The sequence below is a fragment of the Tursiops truncatus genome, chromosome 3 (genome assembly GCF_011762595.2).
Source record: "Tursiops truncatus isolate mTurTru1 chromosome 3, mTurTru1.mat.Y, whole genome shotgun sequence".
NCBI classification, from domain to species: domain Eukaryota; kingdom Metazoa; phylum Chordata; class Mammalia; order Artiodactyla; family Delphinidae; genus Tursiops; species Tursiops truncatus.
In genome coordinates this window covers 9532099-9554538 of record NC_047036.1, presented here as the reverse complement: position 1 = coordinate 9554538, position 22440 = coordinate 9532099, and the positions used below count along the sequence as shown (strand labels likewise).

The 22440-nt window shown below is 43.8% G+C and overlaps 1 protein-coding gene across 1 annotated transcript in view; it reads left to right on the top strand.

Annotated features, from left to right (window-relative positions):
- The window catches only part of CTNND2 (catenin delta 2), a 776118-nt gene that overhangs the window by 369272 nt on the left and 384406 nt on the right, over window positions 1–22440 (top strand). Inside the window, exon 6 of the mRNA XM_073802014.1 lies at window positions 285–864. Coding sequence (XP_073658115.1) covers window positions 285–864 — 580 coding nt within the window. The remainder of the gene's footprint in view (window positions 1–284; window positions 865–22440) is intronic.

The following is a 22440-nucleotide window of genomic DNA, read 5'->3' as shown; positions in this document are numbered from 1 at the left end:
CAGCATACGTGTCCCACTTGTCAGACGGGATCCCCATCCCCTGGTCAGCCGCCCTTTGCTCTCCGGTTTTTGTTTGTTTGTTTGTTTGTTCTTTCGGTCGGACAGGAGCCGCTCCCAAGCGGCCGGAGGGGCGCGTGCGTCTCCATACCCCGCGCGGTTCTGCTTCTCGGGGGCCCCGGCGCGCCCGCGCCGCCCGGGGTCGCCGGGGCCGGGCGGCGCGCGCGGGGGGTTCCCTCTGCTTGCCGCTGGCTAAGAGCGCGTGTTCTCTGCTCTCCCGCGCACAGGGCACCACGAGCCGCGCGGGGCACCTGGCGGGGCCCGAGCCCGCGCCGCCGCCGCCGCCGCCGCCGCCGCCGCTGCGGGAGCCGTTCGCGCCCAGCCTGGGCAGCGCCTTCCACCTGCCCGACGCGCCGCCCGCCGCTGCCGCCGCCGCCGCCGCGCTCTACTACTCGAGCTCCACGCTGCCCGCGCCCCCGCGCGGGGGCTCCCCGCTGGCCGCGCCCCAGGGCGGCTCGCCCACCAAGCTGCAGCGCGGAGGCTCGGCCCCCGAGGGCGCCTCCTACGCCGCGCCGCGCGGCTCCTCGCCCAAGCAGTCGCCCAGCCGCCTGGCCAAGTCCTACAGCACCAGCTCGCCCATCAACATCGTCGTGTCCTCGGCCGGCCTGTCCCCGATCCGCGTGACCTCGCCCCCCACCGTGCAGTCCACCCTCTCCTCCTCGCCCATCCACCAGCTGAGCTCCACCATCGGCACGTACGCCACCCTGTCGCCCACCAAGCGTCTGGTCCACGCGTCCGAGCCGTACGGCAAGCACACGCAGGAGCTGTATGCCACGGCCACCCTCCAGAGGCCGGGCAGCCTGGCAGGTAAAGGGCTCGCCGCCCGCCTCCCGCGGCTCGGCCCCGGGGGCGCCTGGGCGCGTGCTGGGGCCCCGGACATGAGGCAGGCAGGCGGCTGGGCTGGAGCCAGCTCAGGCTGGGCGTGTCCGTGGGCAGGTTTTCAGCATCCGCTGAAGGAAGGGAAGGCCAGGGTGTCCCTAGGTAGGCTGTGGTAGCATCTGAACTCAAAGCTATCGGTTGCTTCTGTTTGGAAGTAATGCAGTCTCCCAAACTCTTAGTCTCTCTCTCTCTCTCTCACTCTCTCTGTCTCTGTGTCTCCCTCTCCCTCTGTCCCCCTCTCCCCTTCTCCCTCTCCCTCTCTCTCCCTCCCCTCCCCTGCCAATCTGAAGACGAAGATATCCATCCTTAAAGTCAAGTGTAATAAAGAATCACATAGGGCTTCCCTGGTGGCGCAGTGGCTGAGAGTCCGCCTGCCGATGCAGGGAACACGGGTTCGTGCCCCGGTCCGGGAAGATCCCACATGCCGCGGAGCGGCTGGGCCCGTGAGCCATGGCCGCTGAGCCTGCGCGTCCGGAGCCTGTGCTCTGCAGCGGGAGAGGCCACAACAGTGAGAGGCCCAAGTACCGCAAAAAAAATAAATAAATAAAAGAATCACATAGACCTGTTGATCGTATCCAGAAAAAGAGTGTAGAGAATAAAAATAACACTTTCTGTGATCACCCAGGTAGTTATCTACATTCAGTTGTAGAAAAAAGTAAGGAGTTTTCCCAAAGCAGACATTCACCTTACAAAGATTTCAGTAGTAATGAAAAGTTAACCCATGATTAATTGCCTTGAATTTTTACTACTTTGTGATGGCTCGAATTTATTATATTTTGTCTAAGTTTAGTCACTGGGAAAAGGAAAGGACACTCCCATACCTGTCATTGAAATTACATAGATTCCAGCAATGGGGAAAAAGTAACCAGTGATGAAGTCCCTTGAGTTTGTTGCCTGCTTATTAAAGGGACGGGGGAGCTGGGCTGGACTGGGGTTTGGGGATGAAGCCTGCTTTTCTCTGCCAGTTCAGAGGAGGTGACACTTCTGTGGTCGTTATGCCCATCAAAAACCAGGCTGAACTGGCGAGTGTCTGCTGGTAGCACCATATGTTCAGCTTAAACAAGACACTATGATTGAACGACTAAAGTTTTGTCTCCTAAAACATCTGACAACTAACCCGGATTTACCGTCTTTTTTTTTTTCCTCTTTTGAAGGTATTTGGTAATTGTGTCACTCTAGTAACATGCTGCACTCATATGTTTCCCTTCTTGACATAAATGGATGACTGTGAAGATAAATAAGATTAAATAAAAGGAACTTGGAAGCATGCGAGAGGCATGTCCAAGGGCCTTTTCAATTCAACACAGTAATTGCTGGTGTGGACTGGCCTGGCGTAGCAGGACGCAGGCTGCAATTCCGCTGCCCCCGAAATCTGCTAAGAATGCTTATTCTCTCACTCACTCCTTCTCTCTCTGTAATAGAATTTTGGAAGTGACACTCACTGCTGCCAACCTAGTGCCAGTATCCACATACCTAGTATGTAGGGACTCAGGAGTGGCAATCTAGTTGGAAGACAGGGCTAGGGAGACCTGTATGGAATCTTCTTTTATATAAGTTTGGAAACTTTGTTTTAGAAGTGTGTAAAATAAGTTACTAGATCGTGGCAAGGAGTGGGAACCTGGGGGAGCTTGTGGGAGACTCAAGCCCCAGGACCCACTTCCCAGCCACCAGAGAGAAGAGGCAGCTCAGCCCCAGAGAGGCCCAGGTGACTTGCTAAAGGCCATTTCATCCCCTGCACAGACCTGGGGAAGAAACCAGGAGTCTTAGCTTGCAGCTCTTTATCTCAGTGATCATACTTGCTAAACTTGGGCATGTTCCACTCTATCATTTTAGTAAAAATAGGGAGTGTGGGTCTGGTGGCGGGGGGACGTGAATGGGGCGGGGAGAGAGCCTGACAGCTCCTTATGTCACTGAATGTAGGAAGAAGCTTTAAAAGCAAATGTGTCGTGAAGATCGCTTATACTCTAATATCTGGAGTGAATGTTTCTGAGGATATGATGCGTGTGTGTGTGTGTGTGTGTGTGTGTGTCTGTGTCTGTGTCTGTGTCTGTTTGTGGGTAGGAAGGCTTTGGCCAGAATTAAGAGAACTTCAGTTGTTCAACACAATCCCATGTGCCTTCACTTCCCTCCTCATTTCCATCCATTCCTCAAATTCTCTGACATGATTTCATTTTTGCTCCCTGGTGGGAAAAGAATTCGTTGTGCCATTGAAGATTCTTGATTTATGAGCTACAGCGAGCACTTTTCATGTTTGAATTACTTTGTTTCAAATGCATACTTTTAAATATTCATTTAAAGGTTTTTTCATGCAAATTGCTGCTGGTGGGTTTTTGAGTTCCAAATTATTCTATAACTCTGCATAAATACTTGGGTTGCATAAGATCCTTGGCCCTATTTAGAATTTAGCAAACTAAGGCCCAGGAAAGGTGTGGGGACCGAGTCTAACCTTTGTGAGAGATCAGGAATCTTGGAGCTTTTGGCCTCCGTACCTAAATCTGTATGCTTGGTACCGTTCCAGGCATCGTAAAGTTTGGATCCACCTGGTTTGCTCACTGAAAGCACAAAGTCAAGACTGAAAAATAGCGTTTGCGTTTTCAGGATTGTGATTTTGGAGGTTTGTCACTGATAGCCAGGAAGTGTGAATACAGGGTAGACAGTGACTTACACTGTTGGGTGCATTCATTCCTTTAATTATTTATTAAGCATCTCTTAGGTACTGGCACTGGTTTAGACCCTAGGGATACAGAATTCATCAATATCAACCAAAATCCCTGGCCTCATTTCAGCTGGAGAAGACAGAAAAGTCACAGGAATTCTTAGCAGAGTGGCGAGGGAAAGCTCCACTTAGAAGGTAACTTTTGAGTCAATTATGAAGGCAGTGAGGGTGCTGGCCGTATTAATATCCAGCGGAATGGTGTTCTGACCAGAAGGAGCGGCAGTCTCAAAGGCTGGTAAATGGAGGCGTGTCTGATGTGATTGCAGAAGAGCAAGAAGACCAGTGAGGGTGCATCAGAGAAAAGGGGGCAAAGAAATGACACAAGGTCAGCAAAGTGACTAGCAACGTGGGGCTGGAAGGCCTCATATCATCAGTCTTGATGAAGATTTCAGGATGCTGGCTGTGCCCCTCCCCGGGAGCTGTTGTGCATCTGTGCAGAGGAGCGACACAATGTGGCTTAGTCTGTAACAGAATACGCTGTAGGGGATCAAGGGCAAGAGCAAGAATACAGGTTGGGAGGTAATTACAGTAAAATGTAAGCAAGAGACAGTGATGGCTTGGGCCGGCATGGTAGCATTGGAGGTTATGAAAAAGTGGTGTAATTCTGGATATGTATATATGGTAGAGCTGACCGGATTGTCTCATGGACTAGGTGATGACAGTAAGAGAAAGAGGACTCAAGGATGCCACCGACTCAACAACCAGTAGAATGGAGTCACCATTGACTGAGATGGGGCAGGATACAGAGGGATCTGGTTGGTTTGGGGGCAGTGCTGGTGTATATCAAGATCATGGATTTGGACATGTGATATCTGTCTATCAAAAGGTACATGTGAAGTAGACTGTTGGATACACAAGTTGGAGTTCAGGGGAGAAGCCCAGGCTGGAGATAAAAATTAGGGAGTCATCAGCAAGTAGATGGTATTTGAAACCATGAGTCTTAGAAGATACTACATAGGAAGTAAGTTTAGAGAGAAGAGGTCCAAGGACTGAGCCCAGATGCCTCCCACCAATGTAGAGGTCTAGGAGCTGAGCGGGAACCCAGACAAAAGAAAGATAAGCCAGAAGTGTAGGTCAGTGTCATTTCTTAGAAGCCAAGAGAATAGCATGTCTCATGTAGTTTCTAACAAAAACTTAATGAGGTAGGTGTGATTCTTACCCCCATTCTGCAGATTTGAAAACTGAGGCTTATTATCAATGATAAGTCTCTTGCCCAAAGTTATCGATACTTTGGCTGGAAATGACAGGGATGCGATTTGAACCTAGATCACTTTGAATCCAGCATCTCTATACTCTTCAATACACATGATACATGGATACAGGTAGTGTATTTTGTGTTATTGAAGAAAAACACCAAAGATGTAGAAATACAGTATAAGTTTTCAACTTATTTAGATGACCAGTGATTTTCAAGAAGCAAAAATATCCCAAAAATGTGTCAACATCCTGTTGAATATGACTAGCAGCACCAATTTTTGTTCAATTTCATAAAGCAGATTACATAATCCTTTCATTTTCCAGTTTAGAGCAAAATTAATCCTGTTAAAAATAGAAATCTGAGTTGTAAATATGTATTAAAGTTAAGTCGAACATCAGAAGCTTATTTTTAAGTAAAAATGAAATGGATTAAATGAAGATTCTTAGCCAACGATTGTAATCAAAACTGACCTAATATGGAGAGGAATTTGGTCCAGGCGTGTCTGTCTTGTAACCCTGACAAAGGGACATCAAACGCACTGTTTAGAGGGGATCACACACTATAAATCCCACATTCCACGTATTTGGAGATCTGATTCATTCCCTGATTTGTTAATACTTTCAGGTGCACCTGTTATAAGAAAGAAAAAGAAAAAAAAAGCCTAATCCTAGATAAAAAGCTTTGCAATCTGCACTGTCAGGTTCTCAGAGGAAACCTGAAGTCTCCTCAGGTAATGAGCGAGTTTGTTTATCCCACAGCCCTTGGGATGTGGTCGGAATGCAATGTGATACCTGGCTGCTTCAGCCCCTTTAAATTGCATTTCCTGAAGGTGATCTCTCCCTGCCTGTGGACAAATGCTTGAAGGACTCTTGTGAACCTTCTGGCTCACCCTCAAGTGAAAAAAGAAAAGAAAAAATCCCAGTTTAGATTTACTAATTAGAATGTGATCAGCCTGTGATATCAGTCAACACTTTCATCTTCTTTCCAAGGTGGTTACAGCTGGCTGTCTAGAACTTCCAGGGGTTCTTTGGAACTGGACCTCACTGGGGACCCTTCCCCAACTGCAGAAACTCCAGTGCTTTCCCCACTGGCCATGCCCCTCAGCCCCTTCCCCCTCCTGAGAAGCTCATGCTCTCAGAGCCCCGGCCCTGCCCAGGCATCTCCTTCTGGCTCAGAAAGTAAAACAGATCTCTCTCTTGCACTGTGCACTGAGCCATCCTGCACCCCAATGCACTTGGGGAGTATGGGCCGATTCCCACTCATTGACTGTCTCCAGCTTCCACCAATAAAGTGATCATTCAGCCAGCCATTTTCCCTCTACAGCTCTGGGATCCCATTTCACAGCAGGGAACCCATATCTGAGTGGAAGCCCGCTCTCTCCAGGCTTTCTCTCCAGAGACAGCAGGTACTAAAATCTCTTCAGCAAACCTCCTTTGTACTTGCTGACCCCTGTCTAACAGCCTCCATGTGCCTGGGGGCCCGGGACTCCTAGACATTCCTTTTAAAGTCACTCCGTGCAGCATCTGATTGCAACTTACATAGTATCTGATTGCTCTCCAATTGCTGTCCATCCAGGTCAGACAGCAGCAGGCAGTGTCGTTTTAATATCCCGTTTCTGTGAGTTAATAGCTGGATCTGGAGCTAAGTGTTTGGGATGCTAGGGACCCCAAAGGCTTTCCTGATGCCTTTCTTTTTTGTTTCTTCACAGAAATTAATATCTTCCCTTCTCTCCCTACCACATGGCGACCTTGCTAGTTAAAATGGGGTAAACAGGTCTTTTTTGTTCTTTTGTAAGAGAGTGGCATCTTTATGTAGACTTCTGTGCTAGCCTTTCCAATGTTATTGATACTTACATGATTTTGATCATGCTTTAATTTAACGGGGAACATGTAAATTTTAAAAATGACAGTGTGTCTTGGACAACAGTTAAGCTAACATGACTCTCTCCGCTCATTTGCCTCCCCCAGCCTCAGACCCTCTGAAAAATAGAGTACAGAATTACAATGGAGAATGCAGTCACAAAAGAGACAAGAACACAGAGACCAGCGGGTGGGTGTCACCAACAAGCAAGCCATTGAAAGTGTTCTAGAAAGCAGAGTAGATAGGAATGATAAGCAATGAAAATGTAGAAGTTTCTCCCGAGAATCTGCTATGTCAGCGTGGCGGAGGTGGCTGTCTCACGTGAATGTTTGGCCAGGTTCAGCCTTCAGAGTTCGGCTGGGGGGCTGAAGAGAAGCGAGGCTCAAGGTGGAGGGATTCATTGAAAGCCAGAGCTTGAGACAGTGACTCCCTCCTCCCATTGCATCCCCTCCCTCCTACCAAGATGGCGACCCTGTGGCCAGCGTTTACTCCAGGGGGAAGACCAGGTGTGATCTCTTAAAAAAACTGAGCAAACTGCCTGAGAAAGTGAGACTTCAGTTATGGCTGTTAGTGGCCTAGATAAAGTTCATTGCATACAGGCTTGTGGGGTGATGGGCTGGCAGGGGGCTGAGAGCTGCCGCCCACATTCTCATTCTGCAGGAAGGCTGCCAGCCCATATGCCCACCCTTCTCATCATAAATTCTAATACAGGGACGCACAGTGGAAAACATTTCTATTGATGTCGTAGCAGAAGACGCTGCCTCTGGGTTTCTCCTTCTCAAATGTGAGAAATTAGCAAGGATTACTGAGGAATTTGGGTGAATTAGTGGCATTGAAAAAAAAAACAGAAAAATGAACTGCCTCTCAGAAGAAACAGAGATGATTTACAGAAAAGGGGGAGATTAAAAGAAACAAGATAAAACTTTAGATTCAGTACTGAGAAAGATTTAAGAAGATCTTGTATTTATTAAGTAAGAACTGTGTTGATATGTGAAAGGATCAAAGAACAAGAAAATCTCTTTAGGCTGTAAAAAATATAATTACCCACATTAAAAATTTGATAGAATGAGTGGGAAATAGTCAAGGAAATCACTGGGAAAGGAGAACATAAAGGGAAAGAGACAGAAAATGAGAATAATGCAGCAAGAGCCAAAAAGGACAAATCTGGGAGATCTGACATATTACTAACAGCCCCAGAAAGAAAATGGAGAGAAGCAAATTATCGATGAAGTAATGCAGAACAATTCCTCAGAGCTGGGGGACCTGTGTCTTCATAGGAAATACCCTACACTTGGAATAGAAAATATTTCATCTTCTACATCATGAAATTTCACAGCACCAACATAAAATAGACCCTGAAACCTAGGGAGAGGAATAAAATAGATGCCACCTGACTTTCAGTAGTGATATGGTAGGAAAAGAAACACTCAGGTGATGCTCTCAAAGTTCTGAGGGAAAGTAAGTTTCAACCTAAAATCTGTACACGGCCACATTATCCGTCATCTATAAAAAGAGTATCAGATATTTTCAGACTTGCAAGTACTCATGAAATCTCTCTCTTAGGCACCCTTTCCTAGAAAGTTACCACAATTGGAGGATGTATTCTAGCTAAATAAGGGCATAAAACAAGAGGAAAATATGGTACCCAGGGAAGCAATGTATGCTGACCAGAAGGGCGATGAAAAGAAATCCCTGGGGGGTGGAAAGGTGAGACTCAACACATGAATGTTGACAGTCAGGAATGGAATGTTGGGGAAATTCCAAAGGAGTCTGAGGCATCTTAATATTGGTGACAGAGCAAGTAGAAGCATGAGTAAGTACTGAATTTACTTGCAGTTGTAGAAGAAATCATTGCATTATGTTGAGTTACACAAATACAGGATGCAGTGATTAACAGCATGGATTGAGGGGCTAGACAGACATGGGTGCATATCTTGGTTCCATTACCAGCCCCGTGACCTTGGGTAGTTGAGTTTGGTTCAATAAGTCTTTACTGAGCACCTGTTTTGTGCCAGCCACTCTTCTAGGTGCTGGACACACATCTGTGAACAACAGAGGCCAAAGCCCCTGTCCTCTTAGAGGTAATGGTCTGATGCTGATAGGATATTAGGTGGTGAGAAGAGCCAGGTGGAGAAAGACTAAGAGAATTAGAGATGTTCTAGGGCAGGGTGGCCAAGCCCTCCACGATAAGGTGTCCACTGAGCAAACACCTGAAGCCAGGAGCCATGGCGAATGGACCTGGGGAAGGATGTACCAGGCAGAGGGAATAGCCAGTGCAGGGGTCCTGAGGTGAAATCATGCTTAGCCTGTTTGGGGAACAAAATAGGGTTTCTCTGAGATTGTTTGCGTATCCTATTGTGGGGATAACAATACTGCAGCAATTATACAGAGTCATTACAAAGATCCTGTGAGATTGAGATCATGCCTATGAGTTGTTTATTAGCATGTCTGCATGTTAAAAGGGCCCAATAAATAACTGTGGAGAATCATGATATCAGCCCGGCTCTACTGGACATTCACATATACATACAATGAAAGTCATGACTCCGGGGGTCTCCCTTGACTGGAATGGGGTAGGAGTGATATCAGTTCAGAAGTATCTTGTGATACCAAAGCTGTGAGAGAGGACCAAAGGCTGGGGGCATCCGTGGAGGGAGAGGCACATCCAGGTAGGAGGATCAGGAAAGGGCTCTTGAAGAAGGCAGCATTTGAGGGGGGAGTTTAACGAAGTGCAACCGGACAGGTTCAGTCAAGTAGGAGAACGAGGTATAGCTAGGGAGGGACGGGCTACATATCGGTTATGGGTAAGTGTCCAGTGGTGCCCTGAGTCCATGCAGGTTTAAGGTAGAGCTTAGGGCAGGCACCGGGGATGTACGTGAGGTCGAAGCCACACGTGGTCTGAGGTCTGCTCTCCTGAGCTTGGCTCCAAGGAGGTCTGACCACACTCAGGAAGCACGCAGGAGCTAGGGGTGGTTTTTCTGAATAGAGATTTTTATCCCACTTTTTTTTAAATCAGGGTCCATGAGATACTTTTGAAATAATTTCACCAGAACACCTTGTAAGCTTCTTTTCACTTGGGATTAGGACCCCAGGAGTATGGGAATGACTATTTGAGACGATGGACATGGAGGTAAGGTGAGGGTGTGAGGGGTTTGAAGAGGAACAGACTAAAATAAGGACCTGATGCTGCGAGGTGAGGCCAAAAATGGATGGATGGATGGATGGATGGATGGGTGGGTGGATGGGTGGATGGGTGGATGGGTGGATGGATGGATGGATGGATGGATAGATAGGTAGATAGATAGGTAAAAATAAGGACCTACTGTAGAGCACAGGGAACTCTTCTTAATACTGTGTAATGACCTATATGGGAAAAGAATCTAAAAAAGAATGGATATATGTTTATGTATAACTGATTCACTTTGCTGTACACCTGAAACTAACACAACATTGTAAATCAACTCTACTCCAATAAAAATTTAAAGAAAAAAAAAAAAAGGGACAAGTTCTCCAGCCCCAGAAATGAGCCAACTCTCAGGACAATCCCCTTTTTCCCTCATTGAGAAACAGGCCAAGTAGTGTTCAGCCAGGTGTTTCTTTGGTCCTGAAGTCTAGAAACCCGTCTTATTTCCTCAGTGCTGCAGATCACATGGACGGCTGGTAGAAATAGGAGTCTGCTGGAAAAATGCTTTTAGGTATAATGTCGAATCAGAGAAGGAAGTGATAAGATGGGAAGAGAGAGACACGGAGACACACGCAGCCCTGCCTTGGTTGGTCACCTGGACTGTGGCTTCCTAGGGGGACCCCAGCACCCCACAGTGAGAAAACCTAGCTTGTATCTGACGCCATGGTGTGAGTTTCTTCCACTCGTCAGACTCCGTGCTTCTGAACTTAGGGCCAATGGGACATCGATGGTAAAATAATGCCTTGGTTCCTCCGCAGTGCTTACACAATTTAGGTCACCGGTGTGGGTTAGTTTGGGCAAACAGGTGTCTGTGGTAGCCACTCACTTTAAGTATCAATGATCCTAGTTAGCCAATATCTCTGCGTTAATAAGTGTGAGGCTTCTTTGAAACATTTTTTCTTTTTATCTAAGCAAGAGGGATTATGGAGAGACCAATAGTTTTAGTAGCTGTGAAAATAACCTTCGATAATTAATAACTCAAAATCTCTCAAAATGGAGTTCATTTGCAACCGAGCCTGCATCAAAATCCCTCCCACCACAATATTTAACCGATGTGCATTTTATAATTTTTTAAAATTTATTTTATTGAAATATAGTTGACTTACAATGTTGTGTCAATTGCATTTTGTAATGTTAAAAAATTTGTCATATATTTAGTCCATGTTATACATAATATATATGTTACGTCTAATACATATTTCTGCTTATTATCTATATTCTAAATGTATGACAAAAATCACTATGCACACACCCATGTGTATGTATATATACATACACATATATGTGTGTGTGTGTGTATATGTGGGGGGGTAGTTTTATACACGGATAAGACTTTGCATTTGCCATGGGATAACTAAAGTGAAATACGTACAATCTCTAAAGGCTAATCTCAAGCAGATCTATTGATCAATATATGTATTTTTTTGTGCTGTGTATTACGAAAGCACTGACTTTGCTACAAAGAAGAAAGTATCCTGAATTTTCTGCAATCAGAAGAGGCAGAGCATTTAAATAAGGGGGTTTATGGGCTCCCTGAGGGCAGCTGAGCCTTCTGCATATTTCAGAATGCCTCACCACGCCTCATCTAGTAGATATTCAACAAATGTCTTCAACTAGCTATTATAAAGCTAGCTGGTTGGTGAAAGTGTTACATCCCATTGATAATTGGAAATCATCCTTAGTACAAAGCGAAGCATGAACACAAAGAGATACCAGGTTCTCCCCAAAGTGAGTGAAATATGAAAAAATTACCAACAGCTAACAGAAAAACTTGGCTCAATGGGTATTAAAAATCTGAAGGGTAAAATGCCTGTCCTCTCACCTCTGAGTTTCCCAGTGCTTTGGAAAGTGGCTTCCTATGTCTTTAGGTATCACAGTATTAACAGACGCCCAGACAGCGGTCCGTGGAATGTCATAGGCTCACCGGGAGAGCTAGCAGCTCCCTGTGTGTAACTCCAGAGACGAAAGCAATCATAAAACAGACTGCTTATTCTGTGGCGTCTGTATATGCTAAGGACCTGCCCAGGAACCTGCAGGTAGAGACTTGGCAGCAAAGGAACCAAAGAAAACCATTAATGGTCTTGACCCAGTGGACTTGAGCAGCGCTTCAAATTTCTATTTGCTTGTAAATATCTTCACACATACTTGATAGCATTGATTTTTCCTGTCTGGGTTCCTGGATGGTGCCTGGGCCCACGGGTGCCATGCTATTAAAGAGGGGGAGCCCGTCCTGATCTGGACTGATACCTACCTGCATTCCTTGGCGTTTCTGGCTTCAACCCTAGCTCTCCTTGAATCGACTGGCAACATATGAAAGGGGTCAAAACCTCCCCTAGGAGATAAGTGCACACATACACGTGTGCGCGCACACACACATGTATTCATTTAGGTCATAAGCTCAGCTGGTTAGAATCAGATCGTGCCACAGTCCCTTCTGTGGCTGAGTCAGTAGCTGATTGTGGTTGACACTGCCACAAACAGACCCTTCACCTTGACAGTCTTCTAGCATATGTAGTATTTGTTCTGCACTGGAAGAATCAATACAAATTTCTGTACTAGGAAAGCACCAGTAACATCACTACTGTACCATAGCAATTGGTGGTTAGTAGTAACTTCTTTGGATAACGTAACAGACCAAAAAAAAATGGGTGGGAGAATTAATAGCCTCATCAATCGTGCATTTATTAGGGAGTTAATGTTTTAATATAACTTGTATTCAAATAGTAATTACTCATGTGTAATTCAGTGACTAACTGGATTCTAAAACACACACATACACATATTAAAGCTTTTACTGGAAAAGAATCAAGGAATAATTTTAGTCCTCGGAACTGTTTATTACACAGCATAATTCCTCCCCTCTCAAACTCTTTTTTTGTATGCCAAGTATTATGTTGAGTAAAGTAATAAAACTTTAATAAAAGTGTTGATATACAGAAATTATAAAATGTAAATATAGAGAATGACTAATCTATGAAACAGCTTATTTGCCATTTTTCCCCCCAAAATTATGTTGAGAGTTAATGGTGTCTTTTGCTTCTGCAATTATCACTAACGCCATTCCGTGGGTATTGGTGAAACATAGAAAGCAGTAGAAAAATGATACAGGGAGAATACATTTGAAGTTTGCGTTTTATCAGATAAATATCAAATTTTTGAAAAGGAATGTATACATCTATCTATGGTATATCTAGTACAATCTGAGCAAAAGGCCTCTGTTTAAGATGCTGAGATGCAGAACATCTCAGTTCAGATATTTTTCAAAATATTTAAAGCAATTTATGAAGAAAATTGCATACCTTAGCTTACTTTTGCCTGATACAACCCTTCTCTTTATCTGTACATTGAGAATTTCCTCTGTGCCCTTTGATGGGCAGAAACCACATGCACAAAAATGAAAACTGAGCTTTAGTCCCCACAGCAGTTAGCTCTTTGGAAAGCAGAATGAAGATTTCCCATCCCTCCCAGCCGAAGTCTGTCTTTGCATCTCGATATAACAAAAAAGATGGGTCAGAAACACCTTGTCCTGGATTCTTTTCTTGCAAAGATTCTTCATTGTCCCTAGCGATTGGGTCTGAGACCCAGACTCCAGATGTACTGTTGGAACGTTGCACTGATGGGGTATTGAGAAGCATCTGTGGAGAGAGAAAATGACACTCGTTGAGTTTTATCCGCCTTGTCGATGAAGAAGAGTATCTGTGTGGATGTGAGACTATCTCCAGGGCTCCAGAAGGATGCCAAAGTTGAAAACGTCTAGCAGCCAAGGTATACATCCATAGCTAAATCAGTAAGTCCTGGCTTCTCAAAGGGTGGTCTGTGGACCAGCAACACCAAGATTGCCCAAGACCTTGTTAAAAATGCAGGACCTCAGGCCCTTCCCCAAAGCTGTTGAGTCAGAACCTGAATGTTAATCAGGGGACTCAAATGCCCGTGACATTTTGAGAAATACTGAAACACACAGCTGGTCCACTCAGAGCCACACTCTACCTACCCTGAGATAAGAAACCAAAAACAGACGGGCGCCAAACCACCACTGTCTATCTTGTGTGTTTCACTAGTACGAGTACTGTCTTAGACAAGTAGGTTTGCACAGGCTCTTTACTTGGAGCTATGTGTGAGTTGACACAGAACAACATCCAGTTCAGTGTGGGCAGGGAGCCACATGACCCTGGACTGAAAATAAAAATGGAAATGGTCCGTCCTACGAATGCAAAGATGTCAGACTCCCCATTACTCATGCTTCATTACCACCGTCTCATCACTTTGTGCATGCCTGCCTGTCACAAAAGGAATTGAACAAAAGAAGCCTATTTTTCTAACAGCTTGGGAAGAAATGCTTGTGGTTAGAGAGGAAAGACAAGGAGATAAGATCACAGGGGCACACTTACTGCTGCATCCTGACCAGGGATTTTGGCCTTTAAATTATTCTCACCGTAAAGTATTTGAGCCCCAATAGATGACAGTATTCATTTGGTAAAAGGTGAGGTAAAGTGTCGTAATTACAGTAAGTTGTATTGGAAACTTTATCAAGAAAATTACAGAAGCAAATGCTTCTGCATTTATTCATTGTCAGAGACCGTGTGAGCGTTCAAGTTCTTCGTGATAGCAGCAAAGCTGTATTACGTTGGCAAAATATAGGAAAAAGCTAGGATTTATGAAAAAGATGGAGCAGGAGGAAATTTTTTGCTTTCCAAAACAGACTTATCATAGAATCATTTTATATCATCAGATGGCCTGTTTGTTGCATTGAAATTATTAAGCTTCAGTACAATTTTACCACTGAATACAAATGAATTAATAATCTCCCTTCCAAACAAATATGGCTCATAGCCTATCGTATAGGAAATGTGTCCATATATTTTAACATTTATAACAATATGAGATAAGATGTCAAACTAATTCAATGAATGATGATCATTTGCAAATGAAATATAGTGCATGGACTTGACTCAAGATACACAGGAAATATTTGAGGGTCCTTTAAATACTGAAATTAATATGTGAATTGGCATAGGAGTAGGAAGTAGATTTTGGAATTTTAATTTGTGTCAAAAAGCAAAAAGCAAGAATAAATCAAGTAAGTATCATGGCGAGCATTTCTTACATCTAAGGTGTAATATTTGCATCTCTTGGCAATTTACTTAGAACCCATTTATGATATTAAAAAGTTAACCAAAATTATGTGACCTTTTGTATTTCTGAAAGTGCTTTTGCTGAGGTCATTTTTCTCCCAGGAGTTTAATGATAACAAATATCAAGCCAGACTTTTTAAGAAGTTCAAAGTCCACAGAATACCTAGTTCAAAGCCATAAACTCTCACAGAGGGAAGGCGTTCTGCCTACACAGGCCATGCTGCTTGGCCACGTCGCCTAGTGATGCCAACATATCTGCAGGGAACATACCCTGAAATCAGAGCATTCAGCAAGGAAGAGGTGCAGTGGGGATTTGCGAGGGGAAATCTGCTTTTATTCCAGGCTCTATGTGTCTCTATAAAAGTCCTATTTTGCCCTTCAAAGATGTGGTTTCACTAATAAATAGCAATGCATGAGCTGATTGCACACAGAATATTTTTAAAAAACCCTGAATTCTTAGATTTTACTTTGGACTTTACTTCATAGCACAAGAAGGTTATAGCTCTTCTTCTGAAGACAGCTCTTCATCTCAGAAATGAAAGTACTCAGCTGTGCCATCTGGTCACAAACTCATCGAGTCAGCTTGCTGTGGTCCACTGACCAGTATGTCGTTTAGGTCCTTCCATTTCTTTGCAAATGAGTATGTGAAACTGGCTCCCAAATTTGAAGAGAACAGGTCAATGGCAGTGTGTCCTTAAGAACCTAATATTGATATTTCCAAATGAAAACCTGCAAACATTGTTTCTTTGCAAAAGCAAGTGAATTCACATTGAATTAGAGAGCCAGAAATTGTATAGTATAGAAATAAGAGAATGTGAATGGGTCCCAGTGAAAAACAGAATGAATTTGTTTCGTTCTGTTCAGTAAAGTAATTGGCATAATGTGGTAGTAAATGATATTATTTGAAGAAAGCAAGAAATGGTAAATTGAGGGTTGTAACACATTAGATACTGATTTCTTTCGGATATGCCTTTCTCCTCTCTCTTTGATTTATCTGGGACAGGGAGGCTGTCAGGGTGATTCCTGTAGTAGAGTGATGAGGCATATGGGGTGCCCATTAAATGCACCTCGCCGCTCCACGCTTAGATGGACTGAGTTAGAATCTTTTGGGGGTTGTGTTCGGGAATCATTGTTTCAAAGTCTCGCAGATGATTCTGCAAGGAAGAAATGAAGATTTGAGAACTAATCGTATTCTAAGGAATGAAAATTCAAATACAAATATATATATGTATGTATGTGTGTGTATATATATGTATGTATGTGTGTATACATACACACACACACACACATATATATATATACATATATGTATTTGAGCTGAATCTTTGGTCATGCAGTTCTCATGAGTTCCTTAAGTGTGATCTCCTGTTGAATATTTCAAATGCTTTTGCTGAAAATGTGGTTACTGTGATTGTGAAATTGTGAGTTAAAAAATATCTGTTCAGTTTTTATAATCAGTTGTGGTATGAACTTATAAAGAGTTCGTATACTAACTGGCATTTCTTTTAAAAGACAATGTGGTGGTCACTTCTGTAAGTATTCTGAATTGACTCTCCGACAGAGGGCCTTTGCTCTCACTTCTGGTCCCCTCTATCTGAGAAACACATGGATCTCCCTCCAGCATGGCTCCCTTAAGTAGTCTGCTGCTGAAATGTCAGATCCTCATAAAGAACTTTCCTGACCACCATATGAAAACAGTATACCCTCCGACACTGTCTACCTTCCCCACCCTCCTTTATTTTCCTTCAGTACCTTTATCTCTAAATGTGATGACTGATTTATTTTCAAGGCCAGGGACCTTGTGAGTCTTAAGCATCATGGTGTCCAAAACTCCTAGAAGTTGCTCACTCAGTAAATATGTGTTAAATGAGTGAACGTATCAATCAATATGGATTAACTGGCACGGGTGAACGCTCTAGGTAAAATCTAGCAAGTAGAAATTTATTTGCAATTCAGTCTAGAAGTGTTTTCTGTTGCTGGTCAAATGGAACAGAGCCTGTTGGATTCTCTCTCTGTGGGGTGGAGGCATGAGACGAGCAAGGCAGTGAGGATACTTTGCCCTTTCAGTTTTGTAATTACTTTCCATGTCAAGAACTCCCTGCAGATCCATCGCTGGCTTCCTTCTGGATCAGCAGATGTTTGCTATCTTCACTCAGCAAGTTTAATGTATGCCATATCCCTTTCTAAAAAGGATTCCACCTTCTCTTGGTTATTTCAATATTTCTTTCCCTTTGAACTTCATTCATTCCTTCATTCTTTACAATTATCCATTAAAAAGCAACATTAATTTTTTAAGAAAAAATAAAACCTTAAAATTTACATTTTCCAATGATATTTCACAAAATTATCAGCTTTTTTTCCATTTATAATATTTCACAATTAAATCTCTTAAGTTGTTTTTGATATTTTGATAGTTTAAATTACAGTGTTTGATTGTGTTTTAGAATCAAAAGATATATTTTCATGAGATAACAATTTCTTGATTCTAAGATCGAGTGACGTGAGAATACGTATGTTTACGCTGCTTTATCAATTGCAGAGCCCTTCACACAGATTTCTCTGACCTTGATCCTCCCACAATGCCATGTCATACAAACACATACTATTATTTGTATTTTTTTTAAATTTTTATTTATTTATTTATTTTTGGGTGTGTTGGGTCTTCGTTTCTGTATGTAGGGTTTCTCTAGTTGCGGCGAGCGGGGGCCACTCTTCATCGCGGTGCGCGGGCCTCTCACTGTCGCAGACTCCCCTGTTGCGGAGCCCAAGCTCCAGACGCGCAGGCTCAGTACTTGCGGCTCACGGGCCTAGTTGCTCCACGGCATGTGGGATCTTCCCAGACCAGGGCTCGAACCCGTGTCCCCCACATTGGCAGGCAGATTCTCAACCACTGTGCTACCAGAGAAGCCCTATTATTTGTATTTTTACACTAGAGGTAACCAGGGCTCAGAGAGGTTCAATGACTTGCCTTGATTTGCCCAGCTGGTTAAACACAAATCTGGAGCCCAAATCATGTCTCCCTATTTCAGTTTGTTTGGGAAAAAAAAAATAACACAAGAAAAGAGCAGTAGAATTACTACTTTAGATGCTATTTGAGTTTACTTCAAACTGTTGGACATTATACGTCTGTGCTCCTAAGGCCCCCTTTTGTGTGCAGAATTGGAGAGGCAGCCATGCTTTCAAGCTTCTGTTCCCCGAAAACTGGGTTCACTTCTTGGTGGGTGTTGAGCCAATAGCCACAACCGAGCCAAAGAGCAGGAAGAGGAAAGATTTATTACTCGCAGCGAATAAGGAGAACACAGGGGATCTTTGCCAAAGCAGAGTCTCCCCAAACAGCAAAATTGGGGACGTTTTAAGCTAAGGGTCCATGCATCTTCATGAGGGGGCTTGAGCAGAGGAGAATTCAGCATAGAACTGGGGCACAGGTTGACAGAGACCAAGCTTTAGCTGATTGAAGTCAGGAAGGTCAGCATCATCCTTCCATCCTCTACCGGAGTGAGGGTTTTAGTTTCTGCAGAACTCAAAGGTATGTTGTTATGTATATCCCTTAAGGAACCAGGACCCTGCCCCAAGGCTGCACTGTTGTTTCTTGAATGCTCCTCCCTTGTTTCTGCATTCCCTCCCTTAAGATCACTAATTACTGAGATGTGTTCAACGGCAAGCACTGTAGCCAGGCGTAGATCACAAAATGGCTTAGACCAAAATGGGTTCTCTTCTGTCAAGAAAGCCATTCCTGGTTCTCTTTCTCCAGGGACTCCCTAACCTACCTGCTTACACTTCTGTGTAGGAGTTGCTCTTGTAAGTGGTGGTGCTGGAGTGAAGGTACCTACAGAGCTCCAGGGGATGTCCCAGGTCTAGGGCCCCTCTACTCTCCAGGGTCCAGTCTGCCCTCTGAGCCCCTGGAGCCCATATCTCCATCTGTTACCCAATGCAAGTTCCTGTGCCCGACGCACAGTGAGACAAACCCAAACGTCAATGATTGGATCAGAGAAAGGTTTATTGCAGGGCCAAGGCCAAGCAAGGAGAATGGGTGGCTTGTGCTCTAGATACCCCGAACTCCCTGAAGGGTTTCAGCAAAGCATTTTTAAAAGCCAGGTGAGGGAGGGGGTCACAGGGTATGTGATCGTGCACAGTTCTCTGATTGGTTGATGGTGAGGTAACAGGACAGTTAACATTATCAATCCTTAGGCATCTGTAGGTCTCGGGGCTCACGGTCATCCAGTAGTTAATTTCTTCTATTTGGTGGTGGTTTTAGCATCTGTAAAACAACTCAGGAAGCGTACATCAGATACTGTTATCAAGGTACTTCAGAGAGGAGCTACAGCAGAGGACATGGAGGGAGGGGTCTGTCCCAGGAAGACCCCATAGGGTCCTGCTTGGTTACACATCTCTGCCACAGAACTGAACTTTTCCTCTCACCTCCCATTACCAGCGCCACAGCTGAGTGGCCAGGAGTGACCTGTTCTGAGCCATCTGAACATCCTTCCAAGTCAGCCCTAGCAGCAGTGGGCCAGTGACTGAGGTCCTAGGACACATGGTAGCTCTTGTGCAGCAAATGTCTCAAGCCTGTTCCTACATCAATTTGCAGGTTCTTCCCAGTCCTCCAGGGCTCCTGGACCTGCAGGAGGGCCTGGCCTGCACAGAGCACCCATGTGGTTGTTACACTACCCTTCAGCCCTCCTGGATCACAACCTCTCTTAGCCTGTAAGCTGAGCATTCATGCTTTAGATGTGAGTCTTAAAACCCATTGATTTCAGAAACATACTATATATATGAACACTGCCAGGGCCTGGGCTCTCTAGACCCAAACTTTGTCTTCTGAAGAGGAGAAGTAGGACGAGTAAAAGCATATGATAGCACTGAAAGGTTAACATTGGATGCTGTAAGCGTTGTGGCAGAAATTGGTCATAAAGTCTGGACACAGGTATTATACTTGCATGACCTGGGTCTGCAATGGCGGGGGACCGGTTGATGCAGTTGGGCTGGTCCGTGGGGTCTGCTTTCCCTTTTCTCTTGGGCCCATCCATGTTTCCATTGCCCTTTGTCACACTGCTGTTCTGAGCCCTCAGCTTGGTCCAGGTGAGGCTCTCAGAATGGTTCTCCACCAACATAATTGACCTGGACATCTGTGACATTTTAACGAAGTCAGTTTCTCCAGCAATTTTTCTTGTTAACATTGTTTCAGTTTCTGGCAAAGATGCAGATGTTTACAAGTGGTGTTTTGAGTCCAGTGTTAACGCTGAGAACTCACTGTCAAATAGAACTAGATGGTAAAAGAAAATGACTACTAAAGAAAAGCGTATTTTCTTTTTTTTTTCTTGTTTTTAAATTGGAGTATAGTTGCTTTACAACGCTGTGTTAGTGTCTGCTGTGCAGCAAAGTGAATCAGCCACATGTATACATATATCCCCTCTTCCTTGGATTTCCTTCCCATTTAGGTCACCATAGGCACTGAGTAGAGTTCCCTGTGCTACACAGTCAGTTCTCATTAGTTATCTGTTTTATACATAGTAATGGATATATGTCAATCCCAGTCTCCCAATTCATCCCACCCCCAACTTCCCCCCTTGGTGTCCATATGTTTGTTCTCTACGTCTGTGTCTCTACTTCTGCTTTGCAAATCAGTTCATCTATACCATTTTTTTAGATTCTACATATATGTGTTAATATACGATATTTGCTTTTCTCTTTCTGACTTACTTCATTCTGTATGACAGTATCTAGGTCCATCCACATCTCTGCAAAGGGCACAATTTCATTCCTTTTTATGGCTGAGTTATATTCTATTGTATATATACACCACATCTTCTTTATCCATTCCTCTGTTGATGGACATTTAGGTGGCTTCCATGTCCTGGCTATTGTAAATAGTGCTGCAATGAACACTGGGGTGCGTGTATCAAGAAAAGTGTATTTTCTTTGAATCAGCAAATGTATACACCATCTCATGAAATTTTGGAGCCTATTCGGAGAAGAGGTTGTATGAGATTATTTTTTTCTTGAAATTGCCCAAAATAAAACAGACCTTGTTAGTAGGGGCCTGATATGTTCTTTCTTGCAAGAGTGGCAGAGGGCATGAATTCCAGAAGTTGCACTTTTAGCCTTTAATTCCTTGCCCCTCTTTTTTCTCCTAGTTCTGTCTCTCTTCCCATTAACTGTGCCCGCCCAGCCACGAGCAACTAAAACCTGACCACAGTGGATAAAAGGAGTGCAAACAATGCTTGGTTTAAAATGCCTTAGCTCTATGCATAATGCTTAAATATGCAAAGGTATTTTGTACAAGTGTCTCCACAGGGAAATACTGTGAACTTACAGTTCTGTCAAAAGCATGCTAATAAAAAAAGTGTAGTATACTCTTCAAATATTTAATAATTGTACTATTGCATTTTTCTGAATACCAGCACATAGAAATTCTGATATCCACAGAGGTAGGCCTTATCTTAAGATTCTTGCTCCTTGCCTAGGACCCTTGGCCATTAATTTCTGATTTTTGATACTAATAAAAATTTCCAAATGCCCAGGAAATGCTTATAAGAAGAGGATTTTCACACATACCCTCAGCTCATGTCGCCACTTAAAAGATCAGCAGGTCCTTTTACTGTTCATCGTTGGATATTTTTACCTGCGTAGAACCAAGGAATGGTGATAAAGTTACACCTCTAAATCTACCAGGGATGGATAACTTTTATTTAACTATATGACTTTCGGATGTAATGACTGTTTCCTTGTTTTTTACACTTGTAAGTCCTTGGCAATGTTATCAAAACCTTCAGAGGTAGAAAGAACTGACAGCAGGAACTCAAGGCATATCGTACTTAAATAGATTCCTGGAAGATATAAGCATGTGATAATATTCAGTGTGATGTTGGCATTTGATAAATCAGATGCAATGAACCTAATTATGTAAAACAGTTATTTTGAATCTATCACTCATCTGAACGCTCTCTAAATCAGAACTTATTTAATTACTAGCAAAGGGAAAGGTAAGGAACTTGCCCACTTGATTCCCTTCCCTTCCTCAAAACATTCAGTGTTTGTTATCCAGACCGAATTCATAGAAGTCTTAGCACTGCCCCACTCCTTCAGAATTGCTCTATTCTGTTGATTTAAATATAAAGCAGCCTGTGTAAAATAAACCAGTAAAACATTTATCTGTTGGCAATTTCAAAACTTTTGCATGGCTTTGTCCTCAAATATACTAGACAAGAATATCAAAATCTTTGGGGTTAGATCATGCTGAGGAAGCAGCCCAATCACTGAGCACTGAAGATGTTGGCTTTAAGGTGGCCACCGGTGAAGGCCGGCAAGCAGCAGGACAGAGGGAGAAGTGTCCACAAACACTACCAAAATCAAGGAACTCCAACTCCCTCTAACTTTAAGCTGGAATGGAGGGCTCCCAGTTGGGATGATTCAA